Source organism: Lissotriton helveticus, chromosome 1_1 (genome assembly GCF_964261635.1).
Source record: "Lissotriton helveticus chromosome 1_1, aLisHel1.1, whole genome shotgun sequence".
NCBI lineage: Eukaryota > Metazoa > Chordata > Amphibia > Caudata > Salamandridae > Lissotriton > Lissotriton helveticus.
Window position 1 is genome coordinate 248,320,190 of NC_136057.1, and position 24,547 is coordinate 248,344,736.

At 42.0% G+C, this 24,547-nt stretch overlaps 1 protein-coding gene across 1 annotated transcript in view; it reads right to left on the reverse strand.

Moving 5' to 3' along the window:
* Window positions 1–24,547, reverse strand: part of LOC144789783 (matrix metalloproteinase-17-like) — a 184,089-nt gene that overhangs the window by 121,186 nt on the left and 38,356 nt on the right. Inside the window, exons 2-4 of the mRNA XM_078665354.1 lie at window positions 8,397–8,529; window positions 7,657–7,813; window positions 6,469–6,752 (exon numbers count right to left, since the gene is read on the reverse strand). Of these exons, the coding sequence (XP_078521480.1) occupies window positions 6,469–6,752; window positions 7,657–7,813; window positions 8,397–8,529 (574 nt within the window). The remainder of the gene's footprint in view (window positions 1–6,468; window positions 6,753–7,656; window positions 7,814–8,396; window positions 8,530–24,547) is intronic.

The following is a 24,547-nucleotide window of genomic DNA, read 5'->3' on the forward strand; positions in this document are numbered from 1 at the left end:
CTTGGTCGTCACCTACCCAGTCGGTCGTTAGCCAGACTTCCTTTTGTGTCTCCTCATTGTCTCTTCCCCTATCCTTGTTTTCTCACCTCCCCTGCCCCCTCCACTACTTTTAACTCTCCTTTCTCTCCTCTCCCAAGATATTGCCTATTGTTTTGATGTATTGTTTAATTGTTGATCTTTTTTCTGTTGCATTGTTGATTCTCATGTAAAGCGCTGTAATACCTTCGGGTCTAGCCAGCGCTATATAAAACTCTTTAAATAAATAAATAAATAAATAAATGTAAATAACATAACAAAACATAATGAGAGTTTACGTCATATTTGACCTTGAATAAATCTCTGAAGTTTCTACACCAAATTATATGCCACAGTCAGCTGTGGTGTAAGGGCAGTCAACCTGCGTCCTTAAGCCTCACAACTCTTTTTAAAGTCCACAAAGTCCCTCATCAGGATTCTCCTGAGGCAGGCCTTTCCAGCCACCCATAGCATTTGTGCAGTGTCAATTGTGTCCTCCAAATATTGACGCAAATACTAACATAAGAGGTGTATCGTGTTCATGTACCATTGGGCCAGACGGGGTTGCAAAGGGTTAAGGTCTAAATCTACTACAGTGATTAGATCATGATCAGAGCTGCGGTTTGGGAAAATGGATGCTTGCACTAGGTTACGAGTCAGCTCCGCTACAGTCTGAAAAAATCCATGCATGAGTGTGTGCTATTTAGGCAGAATGTGAAGGTATAGTCTCTATCCTTCAGGCGTGACAGGGACAGTGACAGGGGCATAATATCTAGAACTGGTGATAATGATCACCAGCGAAAGTCCTCCGCATTTTAATCATCGCTTCCTTTCCTGGACACATTTCGCATTTTTATCGACGTTTTATTAAGACGTCGATAACATACGATGGAAGGAAGCAAAAACTCCCGCTAACAAGCGGTAGACAAAGATGCGAAAGCATGTAGTCAGCGCGTTAGCGGTGCGTTAGCAGAAATTATATTGCAGCTAACATGCCATGCAGCCTGAAAACCCCCTGTTTGACAGGCGCCTCGCACTCTGCAGCATGAAAGTTGACAAACGGCACATTGGGTAACAGTGAATGCTAACATCAAAGGTATAATATAGAACTAATAATTTTTAATCAATATTCTTAATGTTAGGTGACAGACCGGATGATGATGTGATGAACTGCAATGTACTGCCTTTACAAGACAACGGCACCTCTGTACATGGTAAGGGCTAATAATGCAGCATGAGGTCTACCTCTCTGCTGTCTGTGGCGGAGATCAGGGCTAGTCTCCCTTGTATGACCATGTTTAGTCAGTTTTTTTTCAGGTGTTAAAAACCTGCGTACATCGGGGGTTAGCACAATTTTTTTTATCGCGGGTCATCTTTGATAATACAGCAAAGTGCTGTTAGCGATTTTTACAGTGAAATGTAGGTAAGTTACGCCTATCTTGCATGTCATTAGCGATACATATCGCTGATATGCAAGGCAATTAAAAAAACGGCAGCTAACGCCGGAAAGCTTGGCCTAACGCATGTTAGCGCAGGCTTGCTAATAGGGTGATAAAAATATTGCTGCTTTATCGGCAAAAAATGCTGCTAAAGCGGCAATAATGCCCTTGATAATATGCCCCTTAGTTGGCAGGGTTCTCTAAAGCATGGTCACTAATATTGCCGGATAGGATGAACCTGTCCCAGGGTTGGTTGGCAACATAGTTCCCAGACTTATCTTGGTACGGGTCCAGTAGCAGGTTCCAGTTGTCTGACCCACAAGCCTGGTTGTACCAAAGGAGTGGAGAAGTTTCAAGTGCGTATAAGGAGCTGGCAATCAGTCTCTCGCCCCAAATCTTGACCTTCGCAAAAACATACCTAGAGGGGTGGCGGGCAAGCGGTAGGGTCTTGCGTTCAAGCATGTATCACTGTTCTCACCCATTCCCTTCTCAGTTTCTCATATTCAACGTCCGTCCAAGGCGTTTCCTGAAGTAGTGCCACATCAGGATGATGAGATAAAAGACAGGACAATATTTTCTTTCTGAATGAAGTGTGTCAGTCCATTTGCATTCGGTGAGGCTATCCATTATGGGTGGAATGTTCCATTGGGTGTGGGAGACATCTAGGTGTTTTACGTCAGACAGTGGGGTAATTTCGGGGGTATAGGGGCGTAAAGGGCAAACTGGGGGATACCCCTGGGTTGTGACAGAAGCAGTGGTCATGTATTAAATGTAATAAACAAGGTGCAATGTCTCAGAGACACGCGTATAAAACTGTTGTATCACCCCCAGCTAACGAGTGTGTGAAGCTTATCTACAGGTTTGGGGTGAGGCCAAATCCACCTGCCATCGACTCGAGGCCCTGGTAACTGATCTGTCCAATTCTAAGTCTTAGACCGCAGAGAGACGACCTAGTATTCGTCAGTTACCTCAAACCCATGAGCACAATGTCATGTATAGAATGCAGTAAACAACAATCTCAGACAACTACTACATATATCATGCAAAACAACATATATAAAGGAGAATACATCACAGTATCAAAACTAAATGACTGTGGACATCCATCCCAGGCAGAACCCAGATGACAGATTCATGTGGGGCCTCATTAGGCAGTCACAAAACTGATTCATACAACAAGGACAGCACACATTAGGTGCCCCTCCCTGAAAGGTCAGGACATCACCTGGAGTCCAGCAGGCCGGGATGCTGTCTTGCCAGTGTTCAACAAATGGGTCTTAGTCATGCCAAACTAGGGCTATTTTAAGTTTTAAGCAGTGATCATGATTTGTTCGTTTGCATACCATGTCCATTCACTGGATGTTTCCCCCACTTATGATGAATATCCCTGGTGACCCATATCGTTCTCCTGAATTTGTCCTGATCGTTAGTCAGTCATTCCTCCTTCACTTTGGTAGATGATGCTGGCTCCTCAATGTTCTTCTGGGTCCATGACAGAAATATCCAGTGTGTCCAAAATTTTCTCCAGGTCCTTGGGATTTTTGTATTCTTGAATTCTGCCTTCCACTGTATTCAAGATCACGGCCAGCTCCAAGATTCTTAAATAGGTAGGGGCTATGCTTCCTTGCTGCCAAGATCTGCTATGCTTGCTGGTGTCGCAGAAGACAGGCCAAATTAGGATAGGGTCTCTGCGAAAAAGAGGAGGTGTGTGATCTGACCCTATATGCCCTCTTTATCTCCAACTATGGTACAAATGTCAGTTCAAGGAGCTGTGGTAGGAAGTTGCAGAGGAACGTAAGCATGTTCGTCCTCCATTGTTTCTGGGATTCCTGTGATGCGAATATTATCTTGTCCACTCCTGTCTTTCCAATTAGCATCCTTTTCAGTGCCCAGATCTCCAGGGACTATTTCGGAATCCCAACAATGGCTGCATTGATGTCCTTCAATTGGTTGTCCGTATTATTCACTCTATGGTGGAAGGAAGCAATGTCAGATCAAAGTGATTGGACTTGCACTGCTATGTTATACATTATGCCGTTGAGTGAACCCATGTATTTCTTGATGTCAGAGCGTTCTCGGAGTAAAGTATCCATGACTGATGAAGGTGTGGCTGGTGAGTCATGAGTCATTGCACCTGTGGGGCAGCTGAGGGGAAATTGGTATCAGAGACAGCCTCTGAGAAGAGAAGTTGTAGGGTGGACTTTGATTTGGATATGTGAGATGACAAGTTGCTGAGGGGGTTGACGAAAGTACAATAGAAAAGGCCAAAGAGATCCTTGTTTCAGTCCGCCAGACAAGCAAACCGGGTGGGGCTCTCCTATTGTGCCCAGCTCTGACGACCACAGAGGGAGATGAAGGAGGTCCCAAAAGGGAGGTCCAGAAAATCTGAGATAGCTCAGTCGGGCCCAACGGAGGTCCTGGGGCCATTTCGTAATGTGCAACAATTCAGTGACCTGATGCCTGCTGCAAGGTCGCTTCATGAACCAGTATGTTTATGGTGTGCCCCCACAGAAAAGAAAAGCTGCACTGTTCCTGAAACAATATGGCTGCCAGCAGCAAGTATAAACGTGAAATCCCCTTTCTTTGGTTAGTGGTTGCCAGCAATAATTGTTGATAAGGAGTTCTAATGCCCACATTCAAAAGGGCCGGTGTTGGCTCCTGAATTATAGTCCTATTTCTTTGTTTTTGGGGCTGGAGTATCGGTCTCAGTGTACCTGGTACTAGGATGTGGGAGATGGCAATAGGTATAGCTCAATGTTGCCCACTTCATGCCATGCACCCGTGCATGTTGTTATTGTCCCAGTGAAGGGGAGGCTGCACCCCGGGTCCCGGCCCTTAAGGCCCAATTCTCAGGAGAGGGGAAGCATACATGCCAAAAATGAAAACGAGAGAGTTTGAAAAAATAATTGGGAGAATGTATTTACCCCCATTGACTTCTGTTGAAGCAGGAGCAATTTGAGATAGGAGATAGCCAAAATAAAGTAATGTTTAGCTTCAGAACTCAGGTCTCCCGCCTGAATATGGTCTCTTGGCATGTATAGTGAAGGCAGCTTAGAGGTGACTGCTGGAAGCCTAACCCTCCATCTCAGGGGCACCAGCAGGCTGAGGCAACAGGGTGCTCCCACCAGGTATGTGTGAGACACTCCGCACTGCTCTTTGCTGGTTTTCGCTTCTAAACGTCCAGGTCCCCCATAGGTGTCTCCCCTTCTTCGTCCAGGTGATCTCCGGCTACACACCCAGACTACATGGTAAATGCCTGTTGTTATCTAACTGCGGGTGGGCTGTTTTCCGTGACCAAGGTCCTACAAGCCTGAAGCTCTTGGAAGATGCCGCCATGCTCTTCGGCATCAGGCTCTGCCCCTATTCTCTGCATTATTGATAAATATAGCCACGAACAAACAGAGGCAGTGAGGGAAATAATTATAACCGCACTTGTTATTAAATCACTTCTAAATTACTTCGTACTGCAGTCTGGCTCGTGCCCACCTTTGTAAATTCACTGCCCAGGAACTTAAATCGAAATTACACACACAAGTTGCACAAAGAGGCACAACACAAAGACACAAATTAATGTTAGAAACTCGACTTCTTGAAAATGTTTTCCTTTATTCTTCATTCATGCAGCCAACGTGTTTCACCCATACGGGCTTCATCAGGGCTATAATCCCTTCCAGCAATCAAAAACGCTCGAGCGTTTTTGATTCCTGGAAGAGATTATCACATCCCGGATGGCCGCTCGGACTGAGACCTACATTTAATCCTGAACTCGCTGATGGTAGAGTTCTGCTTTCTTCTTCTCCTTTGTTTTGGACCTTTGGGAGATACGAACACGCGATCCGATACGATGGACCATTTGAAAAAGTACATTAGACTAAGAAAGGACCTTTTCTTCAGAAGAAGAAACTCGAGATTACGCTCTATCAACTAGCCAAGACGTGGCTGTTTGATCTCCTTACAAATAGCCCTGATGAAGCCCGTATGGGTGAAATGCGTTGGCTGCATGAATGAAGAATAAAGGAAGATTTTTTCAAGAAGTCAAGTTTCTAACATTAATTTGTGTCTTTGTGTTGCGCATATTGTATGCCATTTCTTTGTGCCTCTTTGTGCAATTTGTGTTGATAAATATAGCATTACTTATCCTCATTAAGTTCCATGACCTAAAATTTGGTATTTTATTCTGTCTTTTGGAATTCAAAACAAAAAAATAAAAAAAATTGTAAGTAACAATAACTTCATTGGCTCACAAATGGAAGTCTAGCCTCGTTCCTACCTGCTATTGGAGGTGACAGTAGAAATCCTAATACTTTACATGTTTTCAAATCTAAATGCAATGCAGGATGCTGAGCAGCGAGTGGGAATTTGTTAGAGTAAGTATAGTGGGGCATTGGGAATGATGAAGGGAAAATACAAACTTGTACAAAGTTAGTAGTAAGCATGCAATCAGTAGGAAGTTTTGATTTATTGGCTCATAATTCTGAATATTCGTGTTTCTGTCCTTACCAGTGTCCAGAATGGGATTAACTGATGCCCTGATAGTGAGCATGTCTGAGATACTGACATATAACATCTCCTCATAAGCTGGACATCTTTTACCCTTTGCTCTCTCCTTTCCTCTTCCACAGCATTTATAGTGCGCTGATGTGTTTACCCCAATTTTCTTTATTTTCCAACACCATGAAATGTTATAAATAAATGAAATTCAAATACATAAGGAAGTCATGGAGAGACATATGATAAGAGTAACAGAGAGGAAAAATGGAAATATCAAGAGTGCCCAAATAAATGGACATGGAGGGAAGCAGAACGTGTTAAAATGAGAAAGATGGAGTGCTAAAGAGAGAGACAGAGTGACAGAGAGTGGAGAGAGAGAATATTACATTAGAAACAAGAGTATCACTGAAAAGTGTTGACAGGGAGGCCCTTAGAGAACTAAGCAGAGCGAGTGGAAGCAATAGAGAGCGAGAGAGATAGAGAAAGAGAAACAGAGAGGGGGACAGAAAGCAAGAACTCTTACCTGGAGATCTGAAAGTCCAGTTTTCCTCGCTGTCAAAGTGAACATTCCCTGCCCTCTGGGGATCCCCCGGGAAAAAGGCATGAGCCACCATGCCCCCAGTCCCATCAAAGGGGTATCCATCCTGGTGATCTGATTTGATGAACTCCACAGAGATATCTGGGCTGCGAGCCCCAACCTCATGGAAGGTCAAGGGAACCACCTCACTCCACACCTTCAGTGCATAGTACATCAGCACTCGCATTGTTTCGCGGCTAAGCTGGGCATGGCGGGGGTATGTCTTTACCCTGTGGGGAGGTCAAGAAAGGTAGAAAGGACAACCAAAAAGTACACTATTAAACATGGAGGTGTAAATCTGGGTTAGGAAACTGATCATATTGAAAACATGAAACAATAAAGAATAACCTGTGCATATAGTGAGTTCAGGAAGAAGGCAGGGCTGAAAAGCAGAGGAAACCAGCACTTAGAAATTGGTGCAGGGACAGACACACTGAGGGGTAAGGGAGGGAATATCTGACGTTACAATGTAAACAAATTACAACCCATGCCTTTACAATGTGTTTTTTACAACGCAACTACGATTACAATGCATGATTTTACAACACATGCCATTACAACGGTATTTTAGAAACTACCATTACAACACATACCATTACAATGCATACCAGTATAACGCATAATACTTTTGGGGCAACAGTGGGGTAAGTGTTGGATAGTGTAGGGTTAACATTTGCTATTCCCACTCCAGTGAGTGCAACAGTAGGGTAAGTGTTGGATAGTGTAAGGGTAAATATTACTATTCCCATTCCAGTGAGTGCAACAGTAGGGTAGGTGTTGGATAGTGTAGGGGTAAAAATACTATCCCCATGTACTTCAAAACCCATACCCACCCTAAAACTAAAAAATCCCCATTACTTACCTTATAATGCGTTGTAATGGCATGTGTTGTAATGGTATGCGATGTAATGGCATGCGTTGTAGTGACATGCGTTGTAATGGCATGCGTTGTAATGGCATGCAATGTAAAGGCAGTTGCGTTGTAACAGCCGTGTTGTAAAGGTAGTGCATTGTAGTGACTGCATTGTAATGGTTGTTTCCTGAAGAGAGGTGCTAGCAGGGGAATGCACAAATCAGAGATGAATAAAAAGGTTACAAAAAGGGGCTGACAGCCTCCTGGGATGAGTCACCTACTTCCATGATAAATTCTTCTTGGTCCATGCGGATCCAACACTTCTTCCTGCTCTCGCGACACCTGAGCGCCTTATGCGGACCTTCTCCTCTGAGACTGCATCGTGCAGGTCTGGCAGCGAGCAGCGAGGCATCCGTATCAGTGCGAGCGTGGCATCATCTGTGTTGGAGAGGTAAGCAATGAGGCTCTTACTCAAGATTCAGCTGTGTGCACCACTTCTCCCAAGTATATCTGAGTTGATTAATTAAACCACTCATTTGTGCTACTGTCGACTACTCCCAAATATTTGGCTGCACTCCAGATCCACTGCAGCAATACAATGTAGGATGTACGACATTACAACGCATGCTTTTACATTCACAGAACTAACTTAAGACAAAATCCTAAACTTACTACTTTTGGTATTCACAGAAGTTAGGATTTTGTCTTAAGACAGACTTAAGACAGACTTAAGACAAAATCCTAACTTAAGTCTGTCTTAAGTCTGTCTTAAGTCTGTCTTAAGACAAACTTAGGACAAAATCCTAACTTCTGTGAATACCAAAAGTAGTAAGTTTAGGATTTTGTCTTAAGTTAGTTCTGTGAATCGGGCCCTACAAGTCTTGGTGTATCAGATCTGCAGAGCTGCACAGTCTAACTGGATGGAGGGAGTGATTGCCCATCCAGTGTTCTTCAGTGATTGTGCTCTTGGCGTCAGGGCCTCAATTGAATATTATTCCTTTATTGCATACAGTTTGCCTACCTGCTATTCCAGTCTCATTGATTCCAGCAAAGAGCTGCATGCTGCGGATAGCTCCTGCGACTGCCTCCCAGGTCTGCAGTTTGCCAGTTGCTGGATCTGGTGGGGGCAAGTAACCATAGCGTGTCAGCCAATCCTGGGTAGAAGAGGAGAAAGAGAATAGGATGATGAGACCCATAATCAATGTTCTTTTACTCAACCACCAAACCAAACTGTCTTACAAACTGAGGTGAATCTGCAGTAGGTATAGCCCTAGACTGTGGCACGTGATTTCTACACAACTGCAGATTTTAAAAAAAACTTAATACACAATGGGCCCGATTCACAGAACTAACTTAAGACAAAATCCTAAACTTACTACTTTTGGTATTCACAGAAGTTAGGATTTTGTCTTAAGTTTGTCTTAAGACAGACTTAAGACAGACTTAGGACAGACTTAAGTTAGGATTTTGTCTTAAGTCTGTCTTAAGACAAACTTAAGACAAAATCCTAACTTCTGTGAATACCAAAAGTAGTAAGTTTAGGATTTTGTCTTAAGTTAGTTCTGTGAATCGGGCCCATAGTTTTTAAATCCAGTGCTCTGCCGGGTTAGGAATCCCACTAAGTAGTGTCACCCCTGATCCCTTTCCTCTCCGCAACCCATCCTCTACTCTGGAACGTACTATCGACCGACAACATCATTATCCTGGAACTTGCTCCCCTGAGATGAAATTTCTACTTTGATACAGAACCCCATCTTACATCTTTGAAGACTCTAATAGCCATTGTCCGGCACCCATGCTCTTAAACAGCTGAAATGTTTGCCCGCTGCGGACACCTCCTTTCTTTGCCTTTCCACTCCCCTTCCTTCCTTCTTCAGCTTGAGCTGCAGACACTCCATGAATTTCTTAATTCAGAACCTTAAGCATTACCATCTCCACAACAGAAGACCCTTAAGCCCACCAATGCTTACATCTGACACTTGATCTCCTCTCCTGACTCTAAGCTTTGTGTAGTCTAAACTGTGCCCTTCTCAGCTATAAATCTGCAGCTTCTAACTGTGCCATAATATCTGCTATCAGCCTTGATCACAGCCTTGATATGTTCTTTTCAACTGAGTACATCAATGAGGGAAGTGAGTTTTGTAGAGTGTGAATCTAGGCAGGAACTGGGCATCCTGGCACTAGCACATAGACAATACAACTGAGACTTGGCTAACCCACACCTCTCAACCCATTACAGACATTCATGTCCTCATCAACTAATATATCATCAAGTAGGGCTATTTGGGAAAATGGGGTGAGGTTGCAATAATCCATAACAGTAATCTATCCTGTTGACTAATTTCTGTTCCTATTTTTACCTTCTCTGAACTCATTCTTGTTGGTCTCTTCCAGACCTACACAAACAGAATGAGGCTCATCTCTATCTACTACCTTCCTGAGAACAACTCCAATTTCCTAAAGAACTCATTGACCTCACAAACTGCTTCTCTTCTATGACACATCTACCTATCCACAGGCATGGTTTCTATGAGCTAAATACCTACTTCAACTTTGCAGTAAACCTACTCATGGGAAAGGTGCAATCCTCAACATCATCATGCAAGATCGTGTCTAAATCCTGGACTCGTCTGAACATTTCCTGATACTTTTCTTCACACCTGTTACCTGTCTACTAGCGCTTAAACCAAACGAGAGTGTGTGTGGGGTCGTGGGGAGCATCAGGTGCAGATTATCGGCTGCGTATAAATACCTGCCTCCTACAACACTAATGATGATTTCATCCCTCTCTCTAGAAAAACACTGAAAAAGCAAAGGTTTCTAAGTGGGTCTCCTCCTGCTTCAGCCTTAAAATATCCTCTAGTAGAAAAGCTGAAACATTGGGGAGAGTCGTTCAGATTCTGTCACTTACACAACTCAAAAGTAAAAGAAAACCAGACACATTTTGTATTTTACCAGTACAAGCAGAATGGCTGAATCCTCAAATACACCTTTATAAGAAGAGACTTAAGAAACTATTTAAAAGTATCAATGTTTGGTTACCACCTCTCCTTCTGGTCCTATTTACACTAAATGCACCATATTTGCCACATTCTTCAATGGCAAAGTAAACAAAATTACACAGGAAGTCGGGGCATATTTACAATGGAAGTGATGGTGCGCCACCACTTCTGAAACGCAGGGTAGCATCATATTTACAACAATATGGTGCAGCCCTGCGTTTCCCTCTGTGCTGGCATTAAATTTAGCTGCCTAGTGCCAATGCAGGGTGTCTGAGCGCAGGGGTGTCCTTTCCTACACATAAACAATCTTTAAATGGCGTTTTGTAATTTCTATGCATGCTGATTATTGCAACAAACATAGAAGTTGCAAAACGTAATTTTTTTCACGATTGTTTGTATGTCGGAAGGGACACCTTCCTGCTCATAAACAATCAATGGCCTTTTGCTGTTTTCATGTGTGCTGCGTTGGCACACAAGGAAACAGCAAAAACAGGGAGAAATTGAAAATTTCTCCTCGTTTTGCCTCGTGAAGACCAAGTTTTCCCTGGTCTTAATTTTAGCGCTGCCTCCTATTTACGCCACTCTCATAAATAGGAGTCAGCGTCAAAATCAATGGGTGTTGTGGTGGAACACCTACCGCTATACCCATTGCCCTCTCCTTTCATGCTAAGTATAGCGTGAAAGGGCGCCTTCTTTTCAAGGCAGGGTTAAGCCACGTTAAGTGGCTTATGCTGCCTCTTAAAGAAGGCGAGGCCCCTATCGCCACTACAACGTCCAATAAATTGACATTGTGGTGGCAATAGGGGCTTGACAGTGTATATAACAAGGACCCCTGAACACAAATTAGTTCAATTCCTAGGTCAGGGAAAAACAATTATGAAGAAAAATAAACCTAGGCAATTGTATATTCCTGTCTACACAATGGTATATGGGAAAATTAACACATCAAAGCGAATTCTGTCTTTACTGTTGACATTTTTTTTTAATCAGTCATAAAAACAATTTATTTTAATACATTCGTTAAAAAACTGTATAACCATACAGTCTGAAATAGATCAAACATAGAATAATAGTTGACAATTCATTTAAAATCAACAGTATTGAAGTAAAAAATAAAAATACAAATATACAACAAAGGCAAAGAATAGTGGCACAATAATTATCGACGCGCGTTTCGGCGAACTAGCCCCTTCTTCAGGATGAGCCACAAGTTACTTAATTTCAATCACGGCACTCATACGGAAAGAACAGTCAAAAAATGCCAATCACACTGATAATAAAATTCTTCAAATTTCTACAAAGGACTCTCTGGTTTCATCCTCAGGTTTAACGCTTGTTTAGTGCTAGTATGTAGTTAACTGCTTTGTAATATCAAAATAGGCCAAAATACCTCCAACTATGTGATATTATCGCTGTTCTCTTTGACTTCAGCGTTTTAGTTCTGGGACGAAATCTCCGGGACGAAATCTCCGTAGGTCGTTAAAACTGAAATGAATAGGTGGAACTTCGTATTAGGTTCCGTAGAGACAGCCTAATTGCAGCGTCTCTAAGCAAAAATCTAACGAAGCTTGGCAGAGGATATGGCCTTCGGTTAAAGCTGATATAGCCGATAGCTAATAGAAAACGATAAAAATGTAAAACCGAAGGCGAACGATAATCCTGGCGTCTTACGTCACAGGAACAGGAACCGGCTGGATATCAACCAATATCCAGCCGGTTCCTGTGACGTGATCTATTTCAGACTGTATGGTTATACAGTTTTTTAACGAATGTATTAAAATAAATTGTTTTTATGACTGATTAAAAAAAAAATTCAACAGTAAAGAGAGAATTCGCTTTGATGTGTTAATTGCTAGTTGGTGGTAATTTGCGATTTCTTAGTGTAAATTCGCAAAACTTAATTGCTTCTTACATAGCATTTAAGGAATCGCAATTTGCGATTCCTTAAAGGCTTACACAATATTAAGGAGTCGCAAAATTTGCGATTCCTTAATATTGCGATGCGTTTTAGTTGATACATTCCATTTTCCGTTTTTATTGTCGCAAACGCTGCTTTTTACCGATTCGCAGCGTTTGAGACAAAAAAATCGTTTGATACATCTGCCCCCTAGTGATTCAAACCCAGAGCAAAGTGTTAGTAAATTTCCTCCTGAGTTCCTATCCTGGCTTGAATCATTAAAGACAGCAAATGTCACACCTAAATTGGCTAACACTGCTCAAGCCTTGGGTTGCTTTTCTGACTGAAAAGGGTACATCCAAGCTATTACTGTTAGCCAGATTTTATCTTCTTCGACTTAAGGTGTTAAAAAATATATCTTCTCCAAGATTTTAAACTAGCAGTTAAGCCTATAGTAATCTCTTAACTTGTTTATAGCTATGTCCACGTCGCCTCACCACCCTCTTAAGTAACAGATTCACCCCATCAACAGCTGTTCTTCATCCTGCTGTAGGATTTCTCAGAACCACTACGAAATGGGACAACATCAACTTAGCAATTGCCTATGTTAAATAACCCCATGATTGAGACTTGCTGCTCCTTGAGTACTGCCTCCCTTAAAAGTAAATGCTTTGAACCTCCAAACTCTCAAATATCTCTCCTACAAGCTATCCATGAATGGAGGATTTTGCACCCTACGCTGCAAAGGAGAAAATCTCTCTCTACTCTAAGCAGAAATCTGCACTTTGTCGATCTTTCCCCAGTATGTTTGAAGAATCTGCAACACCCTCATTCCTCATATCAAGAATATTCCTTCTTTTCATCATTTTAGATCCCTTAAGAACATGCTTCTTGGGAAACATATGTACCTGGCTGACTCTAGTCCTGGGTTAGTTTAGTCTCTGGGCACTCTCCTCTCCCTCTCTTAGTTTACTTCCTCCCTCTAGATATATCAGTTTGTCTTCAAAGATATTGTGCATTGACTAATATGTTAAGGCTCCTTCCTTTGTGTATTTTACTTTCAACCCTACTAGACTCTCCCTACTTGTATTTAACTCGATAATACGTCTCTGTATGGATCATTCCAAGATGTGTTTCTTTTTGCTGCTGATCGCCTGCATGGCTGACTTGACACTTTTTACCCTCACTGTGCAAAGCACTTCTAACGTTCCTGCTCTTTTTTATCCGATTGCAACCGAAATGTGATTTTCGATGCTGCTTTTCAAATTGTTGTCAATGTATTTCTCTGTATCTTGTACTGTATAATTCTTTCACACAGTGCTTTCTCTCATTGTCAAATAAATTATGCTTTAGTTACCCTATATACCTTCATGATACTACATCCTATTGTCTATCCAGCTGTGCATCCTACTGACTTTTTATTTTTGTCTAACCAGCGCACTGAAATCAGGTTGGATGGAATCCATGCTCTATACGACAATAAACAATACACACATGATCCTGCAGTCCTGCCCTCAGGACTGTAACCACAACGGGGCATTTGAGGGCCGGGCCAGCCCATATTAATCTTTGCCCCCACCCCAAATCGCGCAGCCTGCTGGCACAGAATACTCAGTGTAGGGTTGCAGGGGTTGTGCAGAAGGTGAATGGGCAACAAATGCCTTGTTTTTATCTAGTCACATTTGATGTTCATTTAAAAACATAGGTCCAATATCTGGCTATGTCCTATGATAAATTGCTGCTTAATTTTCGAACCTTGATATTGTTGTTTAACTTTTCTTTCCCTGACTGCAAAGTGAGAGAATTTTGTAAAGTGAACTATTTGGAAATCTCACTTGGGTACAGGGAGCGTGAAAAGAAAGTCTGTAGGCTGTCATTTTTTTCCAATCAAAACTAAATGTAAATGATTTTACATGAACTGTACAAATACATCAGCAGTTATGAAAGCACAAATGAAGTGCATTTTGTTATGTCATTCTAAAGCGAGATGGAAAAAAGAATTTAATAGGATCAAAACAAAACTTGGTGATGCACAAATGATAAATATTGCAGCATTTGGGGCAAGTACAGCAAGCTATGCAATATAGGGTGTGTATTTGGAAGGGTGTTGTTTTTGCTGTTTGACCATATGTGGAAAGTGTTTCCATGCCATGTGTGACATGTTTGGTATCTGAGTTATGGGACCCAGTGCACAGCAGTCCAGTGGACAGTGAGGTATGAGAGATACAGATGTACAGTTTATGGTTTTGAAGTATGCTGGCAGCTTTGTACAGCTCTGCAGTTCCCTTTATGAAATTAAGTATCCCTAGCTGGTTACGGCACATTGTTGTACTGTCATGTATTCCTATAGGTTCTGAATCGATCCCCCTATTCCTGACCCTATTCTAGTTAAACAAACCAACAAGTTAACTAGCAGTCAGCCCATGAGGCAGAAAACCCCCATGATGCAGATACCGTTATCTGACGCAGTCACACTACGGCACAGGAACGTGTTATCTGATTAGGTCATAACGCTTGCGATCTAATTAGACAAGCGATATTCCTCCAGCCCCTGATAAGGCATACGGAGTTCTCATAACAAATCAAACCTATGACAACCTGGGCAAAACCCTGCGGCCATTGTTTTGATTTCACAAGAACTTCAGTAAAAGAATGTGCTAACGAGCAAGTCGTATGACATCCTTATTGACGTATCTATGTCCATCCTTACGTCAATCTCGGCACCTTAAAGGTATAAATATTACCGATCTTGCCCTATGCAAACACACGCGTGGTGACGAGACGGAGCAGCCATACTTGCCGAAGCCAAGAGCAGAGCAGACCCCGCTGGCAGCAGCCCCGCCTTCCTGACGCGCTGAGAGACGCGCTGCTTTCTCCTGCCGAGAATCCAGCACCGGCGTTTCTGGGTAGCCCTCGCAGGCAGCCTGGAATATCGAGACCAGAGAGAGAGATACCATTCCTCATTCATCCTAACTTCCAGGTACAGAACTGAATAACCCCTCACAGAGAATTCTTTAGTTATTCACTTGGCAAAAACAAACTTAACTTAAACTGTAACTTTCTATTCCCGCCCACGTATTAGACTTAGGTCAGGTACACGGGGTAGGCGTATCTAGAAACACCAGTTGAGCACGTTTAGTCCAATGTATATGTGTATGTAATATATTTTATTCATTTTAAAACATCTTATGGCTTAGAAACCATATCAATGTTTTTACAGTATTATTTTATACTATTGCTTTTAATGTATGCACTTTACTTAACTATAAGTATTGCAATAATATCGATCCATTTCTCTTGTACGAGAAAAGAGACTGATCAATAAATAACACCTTTTTATTGAACACGCCCGTCTCTTCCTTTTCTCTACATTCTGATGAGACTAAGAATGCACGTACTGACTGAGTAAAATAAATTGCCTTTTGTTCACACGACTCTTGAGATTTACTCTTGATTAGGGGAGAGCAAAGTTGTCATGTTCTATGGTTGTCAGAAACTAAATCCCTTCTTGTCTAATCAGGGAAGTTAAGTCCTCCTTGAACATTCGAGAAAGTTTCTAGTGAACTCTGAGCTAAGCTGGCAAACCCAAAACTTTAAGTCTAGTATCGACAGTAGTAGACCTAGTTAACGTCTGGCCTAGGCCTTTACTGCTGTAGGTATTATTCCAATGCGCAGAGCCTATTGGGATGATAGGAACTACACTACATGGCGCCCAACGCGTTTGGAAAGGGCGATAAAACTAACGTAAGACATTTAGAGTAACTCAGTCGTGCTTTCTCACTCAGACCCTTTTCCCAAATACTCCAAAGACGTCTGGAGTGGGTGAAAGGTTATATCCGCCAGACCTCGCAGGAGGGAACTCCTATGTATGGGTCTTGGTATAGTCAACGTTGAAGGATACACTGTTCCAAAATATTGTGCATCTAATCTTTGTTTCCATAAGGAACCTGATCTGCAAACAAAAGAAAAAACCTTCAGGACAGTAAAATGTCTGACAATGAAGAAGAAAGAGAGGCAGTTAGATTAGCAGCTGAACTCGCAGCGGCTGATGCTGCAGCACTAGATGCGGACGGGGATATAATACTCATCCCGGTCATCAAAAGGAGATCTATAACCCTGAAACTTATAGAAAATGGACTGACACCTAGAAGTGGCACAGTCATATTCGTAATTGAGGCACACGAATATCGGCAGACAGAGGTATACTATTCATGGATACATTTTCCAGCAGCAAATGCTGTAACAAAGTACTTCCACTATTACAAAATAGAGGAACCTCCTAATGAGTACACTCCTTTCGAGGAGGTGGAAGTACCACTCAAATTCCAAGAGCATTTGCTCTTATTTGATGGCGCCCTAAAACATAACAATCACATCACCAGGCTCGGTCCTTTAGGTAGACCAGGAGCAACGTGGCCGGTCCTAGCCGGATACACACCACATCCAGACATCAATGGGATGTCTGTAGCAGAGCTGTTAACACAGCTAAAACAATTAATAAAAATTCATAGACAATTAGTTCAGTATGTGATGCGGACATCAACAATTCAGCCAGCGATTAAACTTCCACAGCTGACCCCTCACCAGGGGAACACAAATAAAATTACACCACAGAACATCCAGTCCTGCCTAGGTAAAGTACCGGCTAAACGGGAACAAATACCATTCTGGCTAGCGCAAAAAATCACCCAAATAGAGGCGGTGTTTCCTGACACCACCCCGCTAGAAAAGCACAGGATTCTGACTATCTGCCTTCCAATGGGAATCGCACCACACATTGAGGACTGTGACACTTGGGGTACAGTCTTTGCTTCCATCTACACAAAAACGCACGGTGTTCCATCCATTTCGGTAATACCAGATGTGCTAAAACAAATTCAAGATGAATATGGACCCGAACCCGCTTTAACTCTTGGTTTGAAATTACTAAAAGACTTCAAGCAGGTCTCGGCTATATTATTATCCAACATAAAGGGAGAAGCAGCAAACGTGGCGATCCGCCAGAGGTTAAAAGAGACAGATATAGCAGACCAACCAGCTGAAATTGCCAGAATCATAGAAAAATCCTATGAGGAACTAGGTAGAGATAGTTTAGGTGGAATACCAGTAAAACCACAACTGACTGAAAGTCCAGAAAATTTTTTTTTTAATAATAATTCACCAAAAAAGAACTGGGATAGAAACAAACAATCCAATCCTAAAGAAAAGAAATTCCAGTCCAGAGGAAGGTCTCCTAGGCGAAGAGAGAAATCTCCGAACCAAAGACACAGGTCACCCCAGAGTGACCCCTCTGGGAAAAGATATAACCTTAGAAATAGGGATAATATAAAAAAGCCTGATAGATATCAAGACATTGATACACGTCCCTCTCAATCTTTTCAGACTTCCTCGCAGAAATCGGAAAGAAGAGGACGATCAGAACAAAGAGAAGAGCACACCAAGTCCAAAGACAAGGAACCTGCTCAGCTAAAAAAGAAATTACAATTTCCAAAAAAGAAGGTAGCCAGTATCAAGGTAGTTAACAATGCCGAGAATACTGAGGACACAACTGAAAAACGGAGAGTGGGCTCAGACAATGCTAGACAGCGCAGCAGAAGTGAGCATAGCTCGCAAAGTCCTTATGAATCATCTGGAGACAGTGGACACGAATGAATATCTTCAAGTGGAAACTGCGGACACCAGAGTTAGCAAACCTCACAAAATATACGAAATAACATTGCGTATAGAGGGAGATAAGACTAGGAAAATAAGGGGACTATTTTGGGATAATCTCTCCAAGGGCTATGATATCCTTCTAGCTGAAAAAGATTGGCCACCAGAGTGTGTAAGGGAGTGCCCTCATGGCGAAGAAGTAATTATGCCTGCCTTCTCGAATCATATCCCGATTCATAAAAAATACACACTTGCTAGAAAGTGGGCAGTGGCTCTAGCTCCTGCCTTATATAAAAATCATGTAGGATGGGATGAGGACTCTCCTCCTCACAAAATCCAGTTAAAATCACAACCAACTGCACAAAGGCAGTACCCAATTAAGCAAGAAGCTAAAAAACAGGTAAATGAAATACTAGATCAGCTAGAATACCAGGGGGTGATTGAAACTTGCACCTCACAAATGAACAACCCTTTGTTTCCGGTCTCCAAACCAGACAATTCATATCGTCTAGTTTTGGATTACCGACACCTTAACACATGTTGCAAAACTTTTGCAGTGCAAAACTCACACAGTGCTGCACTAATGAATAACATAGTGCGCAAAAAATACAAAACAACCTTGGACATCTCTAATGGATTCTTTTGTCAAAACATAGCACCAGAGAGCAGATATTTAACTGCATTCTCAATAAATGGCACTCAAAAACAATTCTGTCGGTTAGCCCAGGGGTACAAGAACAGCCCGGGGGTATTCTCAGCGAAAGTAACAGAATTACTACAACTATATGATGATGAAGCATTATCTTATGTCGATGACATTTACTTAACAGATGATGACTTGGAGACTCACTTGAAGAGAGTGAACACCATAATACTTGGGTTCGCAGCAGAGGGTTACAAATTCAACTTTAAAAAATCCAGAATTGCCCATCTGACAGTCCTATTCTTAGGATATGAGTTATCAAGTGAAGGCAAAAGCCTGGCTGACAATTTCCTAGAGAAATGTGCCGTAATCCAAGCACCTAGAACACTAAAAAACCTACAGTCGATTCTAGGCTTCCTAAATTTCGGAAGAACATACATTGCAAATTACGCAGAAAGGGTCAAACCCCTTTATGATCTGATAAAACCAGATTTTAAAAGATCCAATTGGACTCAAATACACACAGAAATTTTGAGATCCCTACAAACAGACATGCTAATTAAAACAAAATTAGAAACACGTGATAACACACGCAATCTTGTGATTCGAGTCATCCCAGGAAGATGCGGATTCACATACCTGACCTCTAATGAGGGAGAAAAGGTACCAATTGCATTCAAATCACACTTGTACACTAAGGCTGAAATGAAATTTAGCCCTACGGAAAAAATTCTAACTGCAACACAGACAGCTATAGCAAAAGAACGAGCCCTGGCACAAGGTAAACGAATAATAATCGTGACACCGATACCAGCCTTAGAGGCTGTAACAAAAGCAAGCATTCCGAATGCTAAAGCACTACATCCAAGATGGATACAATGGTCTAACTCTCTTGCTGCAACAGACGTGGCATACGAATTTGATCCCAACTTTAAAACACAAGAATTTCTCCAATATGAATTTGAATGTCCTCTGCCGACCGAAATTCTGCCTCTAGAACAATACGGCTGTATAATATATACAGACGGATCAGCACAACCCGCAGTGGGGGGTAAACAAGCTTACAGTGCGGCGTGCGCGATTGTCAAAGGTCGCTGGCACGAAGGAAAATTTAAACCAACCCTCACTAAAACACAATCTCTAGGAGATTGTACAGCTCAGCTAGCTGAACTACTGGCGTTTAAGATGGCGCTTGAAAATACCGATCGAGAATTCCCCACACTCATAGTGTGCGATTCGTATTATTGCGTTCAGTCTTATAATGAATACTTGCAGATCTGGCTTCAGAATGGCTTCAAGGATGCGAAAGGTGGCACAATCAAGCATAAAATGCTCTGGGAACAAGTAGTTCTATTACAAAAAGAACTACCAAAGACTCACGTGATACATACGCTGAGTCATCAACGTGATGGCGTTCACGTTGCAGGGAATTCATTGGCTGATGAGTCCGCGAAGGCAGCTGTGCAAACGGCTTCCGTAGCTGCCGTCACCCGGTCAAAAACAAAAATAGACAGCGAAATATTACAACCTGTCAGCGCTTCAGAAAAGGATTCGATAGAACCACTCCCTAAAGGCTTTCCAGTAAAATACTCATACATAACTGATGCAAACAATGTTCCTTTTGCTCGAATCCCTGGAGTGGGGGATAGGGCAATTCCAAACATGGAACATAGGTTAGGACTAATAATAGCGGCACACGAAGGGCTTGCTTCTATACATGCTGGCGTCTCAGCCACAGTGTCATTATTAAAACAGAGATACTGGTGGCCACAAATGAGAAGACAAACAAGGAACTATGTTCTAGAATGTGAAATATGTCAAAGAATGAAAGTATCAACGGTGAGACGTCCAGCTCAGACGCCCCTTCTAATCTCGGATAAACCATTAGCATGTGTTTATCTAGACCACTGCGGTCCCTTACAAAGGGATGGTAACTATAAATATATCTTGGTCGCAGTGGATTCATGCACGAGATTCATATGGATGTGGCCCCAGCGAACGGCTGACGCCAGAACTGTTATAAAAGATTTGCGAGTCTTTATCGGCACATACGCAATTGGCATGCTGCATTCGGACAATGGTCCTGCTTTTAGCTCTAGAGCTTATGAGGAGGCCATGGTCGGAATGGGCGTGAATTTGCGGTACTCTTGTCCATTTCACCCTGAGGGGAACGGAATTGTTGAAAGAAAAAACCGTGACATAAAGCAATCTATAACGGCAAAGGTATTAGGTACGGGAGCTGGGTGGGTCAAACATCTAATAAGTGTCCAACGTAGTCTCAATAACTTGCCAAGAAATTCTCTGAAGGGATTCAGTCCGTACGAATTATTATTCGGAACTAGGATGATTATCTCTGACCTTGACAGTCAGACTTCAGTGGTGAAAGAAAAAAGCTTTGATATCAAAGACCGTTTGGCTATTTTGCAGGACTTAAACAAAACAAGAAAAGACCTGAGCAACATAAAGTTGAAACAACAGCCAACAACCACTGAAGAACCACCACCTGTCCCAGCAAGACCTGTCTGGATTCCTAAAGTCGGGGATCTAGTCAGGGAGAAGATCGCGGTAAAGAAGGAATTTGGGCCTTCTTACAGAAAAGCAGTTCCTGTCTTGTCTGTCAACGGGACAAGATCAGTTGTACTACCGCCACTTGCTGGTAAAAAGGAGAACCGAGTTGTATCCATCGACCTGGTAAAACCACAACATGTGGCCGATAACAAACAGTAGGCCAAGTGGACTCCCAATAAGTAGCAGAACACCAAGGTTTGCTACCAGTACAGAGGTCCTAACGAAGAGGCTCATCACATTCGAAACGCCTACAGAAGAACAACAAGGACTATGCAACAATGCAATAGAACTCAGACCTCTGAAAACCCAAATAAAAACATTTAGCAGAGACACACCAATCTATAATGAAGTACCAAGTGAAAATGCAAGAAACAGTAATCCTGAAGCAATTGGAACAATTGACAGAACAGCATCTGGCTACTTCATAAACTTCGATGATTCCTCTGAAGGCATCAGTGAATCAAAGACACAGCCATCATCAAAAACCTTTAAAGATAAAGCTAAAGAACTTTTGAAACAACTGAAAGAAACATATCTGATTTCCCCATGGATTGAATTTTGGGTGGGTTTTGGTGCATTTATCCTCATACTTTGGCTCATCATGATACTAACATTGGGACGCTTTATTGAGGGAAAATATGCAAAAATGGACACAGCAAGTCAGAAAATCAACTTGATCCTCAAACCACACACATCTTCACACGTCGAGAAAAGAGAACTTTCTTCAGCCAACTTCACAGCCAATCCGATACCTGGTGGGGTAGCCTGGGACAACACTGACTATGAAATTTATGGTCCGGTCGAGATCCTGAAATATCCACACCAAATTAAGATCTCCTTGAGTGACTTTGTAAAACCAAACTCATTTGCTGATGATTGGGACTTCGAAAGCATTAATAATATGATGTCTGATTTAGTAATGTCTGCTAAATTTACCAAACATGATTATTTGCAGGGTTCTACCAATTATGATAGTATGTACTGTTATAACCACTATGGTAACCATTTTTTACATAGATCTGCACAACCTAGAAATGTTTTAAACTATAATCAATGGGAACATTGTGCAACACCTCCAAAAGGGAGCTCAAGAACCGTTTACGACAAATATTCATATTTTTCAGGTTTTAACACAAGTAATGCTGAAGCATTTTATTTTAAATTATCAAATAAGACAGGGACCAAGACCATGATAACCAACACAAAATTGTTATATTCAGACTCATTCTTTGAAAAAATGAATACCTTTGGGTTTGATTATTGGGACAAAAATGTTGAATTGAAAAGTGTTTGGGGTACAAAAGATTGGCAAGTACAGGGTATAGAAGCTTTGTTTAGAGCCTGCATGATCCCAGAACAAATGATATTTTTAAATGACACTGTTCAACAGACCACCTGTCTTGGCTTAGCCAAAATCAAAGATTTAAATAAACCGTCTATTCCAAAGCCAACAATGTTTAGCAATAACTCTGATACAGATGAAGAGATAGACGTAAACCATATATTAAACCAAAACAGAACACATCCTGATTGGAAACAGTGGTTGATCTGGCCCACAGATACTAATAACTGTCAAGACAGATTCCTGAACAAAACACAGGGGTTCAAAATGACCAGGCCAGACCCTAGATATCCTCAAAGACATCACCCAGGGATAATAACCACCTACAGTGTGGGCAAATTATGCCTTCAATGGCTACAAACTTCCACACTGGCAGAAATTAAGCAACACCTAACTTTACTTACTGATGGTGCTGACTTGCGTGATTTCCCTATGGGACCACGCAAACAGCGTCAAAAGCGTTTCATAGCAGCCTCTGTATATGCAGCATACAATGAGGCCTGGAAGGTTACTCAAATTGAAACAGCAGAGAGAATACGGGAAATTGACCGTATTAATTTGGAAAAATCACTTTCTGTAGTGGACAATGGGTTAATGACTCTGTCCTCCAGAATTTTTTCTTTGGACAGCATTGTGTCTTCAGCAATCGATATATTATCGCAAGACTTACTGTTATTACAACACGGTCAGTCACAATTGCGTTCTATTGTACAGCTTGGCTGGACGTTACAAAATCTGCGTTCAGGCTATGTGCCTTGGCGTCTAATCAACACAACGTCATTATTCCAAATCTTTAACCTTACTGATAGACAAATCAGTATGGCACAAAAGGGTGCTGATTATACAATCTTGAGCATTGAAAAACTCGAAAGATTACCAGTGACAATTTCATAACGACCTGTCAGTGAATGGATAATACATGGGATAATAAATATTCCAATCTCAACCTTCAGGTTTCAATACTGCCAAAAATATATACAGGCTGGCATGTACGAGAAATTGGGAAAGGGGTACCTTAAAACAACATGGAACCTGCCCTATTCACATGCATGTGTCAGTAATAAAGGACAGAAAGTGTTTCTTAGTGGCAACAATTGTGCGATGTCACTAAGTGGCACACTTCTGTGTAACGGAATTAGTTTGCATGGAGCCTGTGAAGGGAATTCATACAACCTTTCATGTCACCAGCAAGGCGCACCTGCAACAGAAATAGAACCATTCTTTCAAAGACTCTATAATGGGAGTTACATTCTAATTGTAGACCGCAGATGTTGTAGTCTTATGCCCGGGACTCCTTATCTAGTAACTACCACTGCGAAGGTCAAGTGCTGTGGACGCTCGTTGTTCCCCAGCTCCTTCCCAGACAGGGAGGCAAGGGCATGGCCCGATTTGAAAATTACTTCTATTCGAATAGATACTTTAAGCAGAATGAAAACAGTGCTTCTTCAGACGCCTACCAGGCTCTCGTCATCAAAAGAAACGTATGATCTACAAGTCGCAAGGACGACTGCAGAGATACATACATTATTGTCAACTAATTCCCCCGTACATTTCGCGGAAATCCTGAATGAAATCTTAAATATTTCTGATACCAATGGGGTCTCAAAGGTATTTAAGACAGTATTTTCGATGGCATTAACACCATTCAAAGCCATACTGGGTATTTTTCCAGATTTCGTCCATTCGATTTTTGGCGGACTTCCCCTGATCCTGGGACTAATTGCAGGAATCCTATTCTTAGTCCTTATTTTTCGTTATGGCAACCCATGTCACAGACAAAACTCTGGCGACAAGAGAAGAAACAATCCTAGCCATTGGATACCGGGACCGGATATCAAAAATCCTGGGACTCTCCCGGCTTAGAGACCTGAACATGACTTGGTTTCTATCATTTCGACCAATGTGGCAAAGATGTGTTTTACCTGTATTGAGGTGTCTGCTATGCGGAGAAGAATGCGTGTTAGACACATGTCTGATGCTACAATCAGATGCGCCGATGGATGCAGAAACAATGTTGAGCCCGATCAAGGTTCATGCTTTGTGCTGCCCTCAAAGGCTACCAATCCTG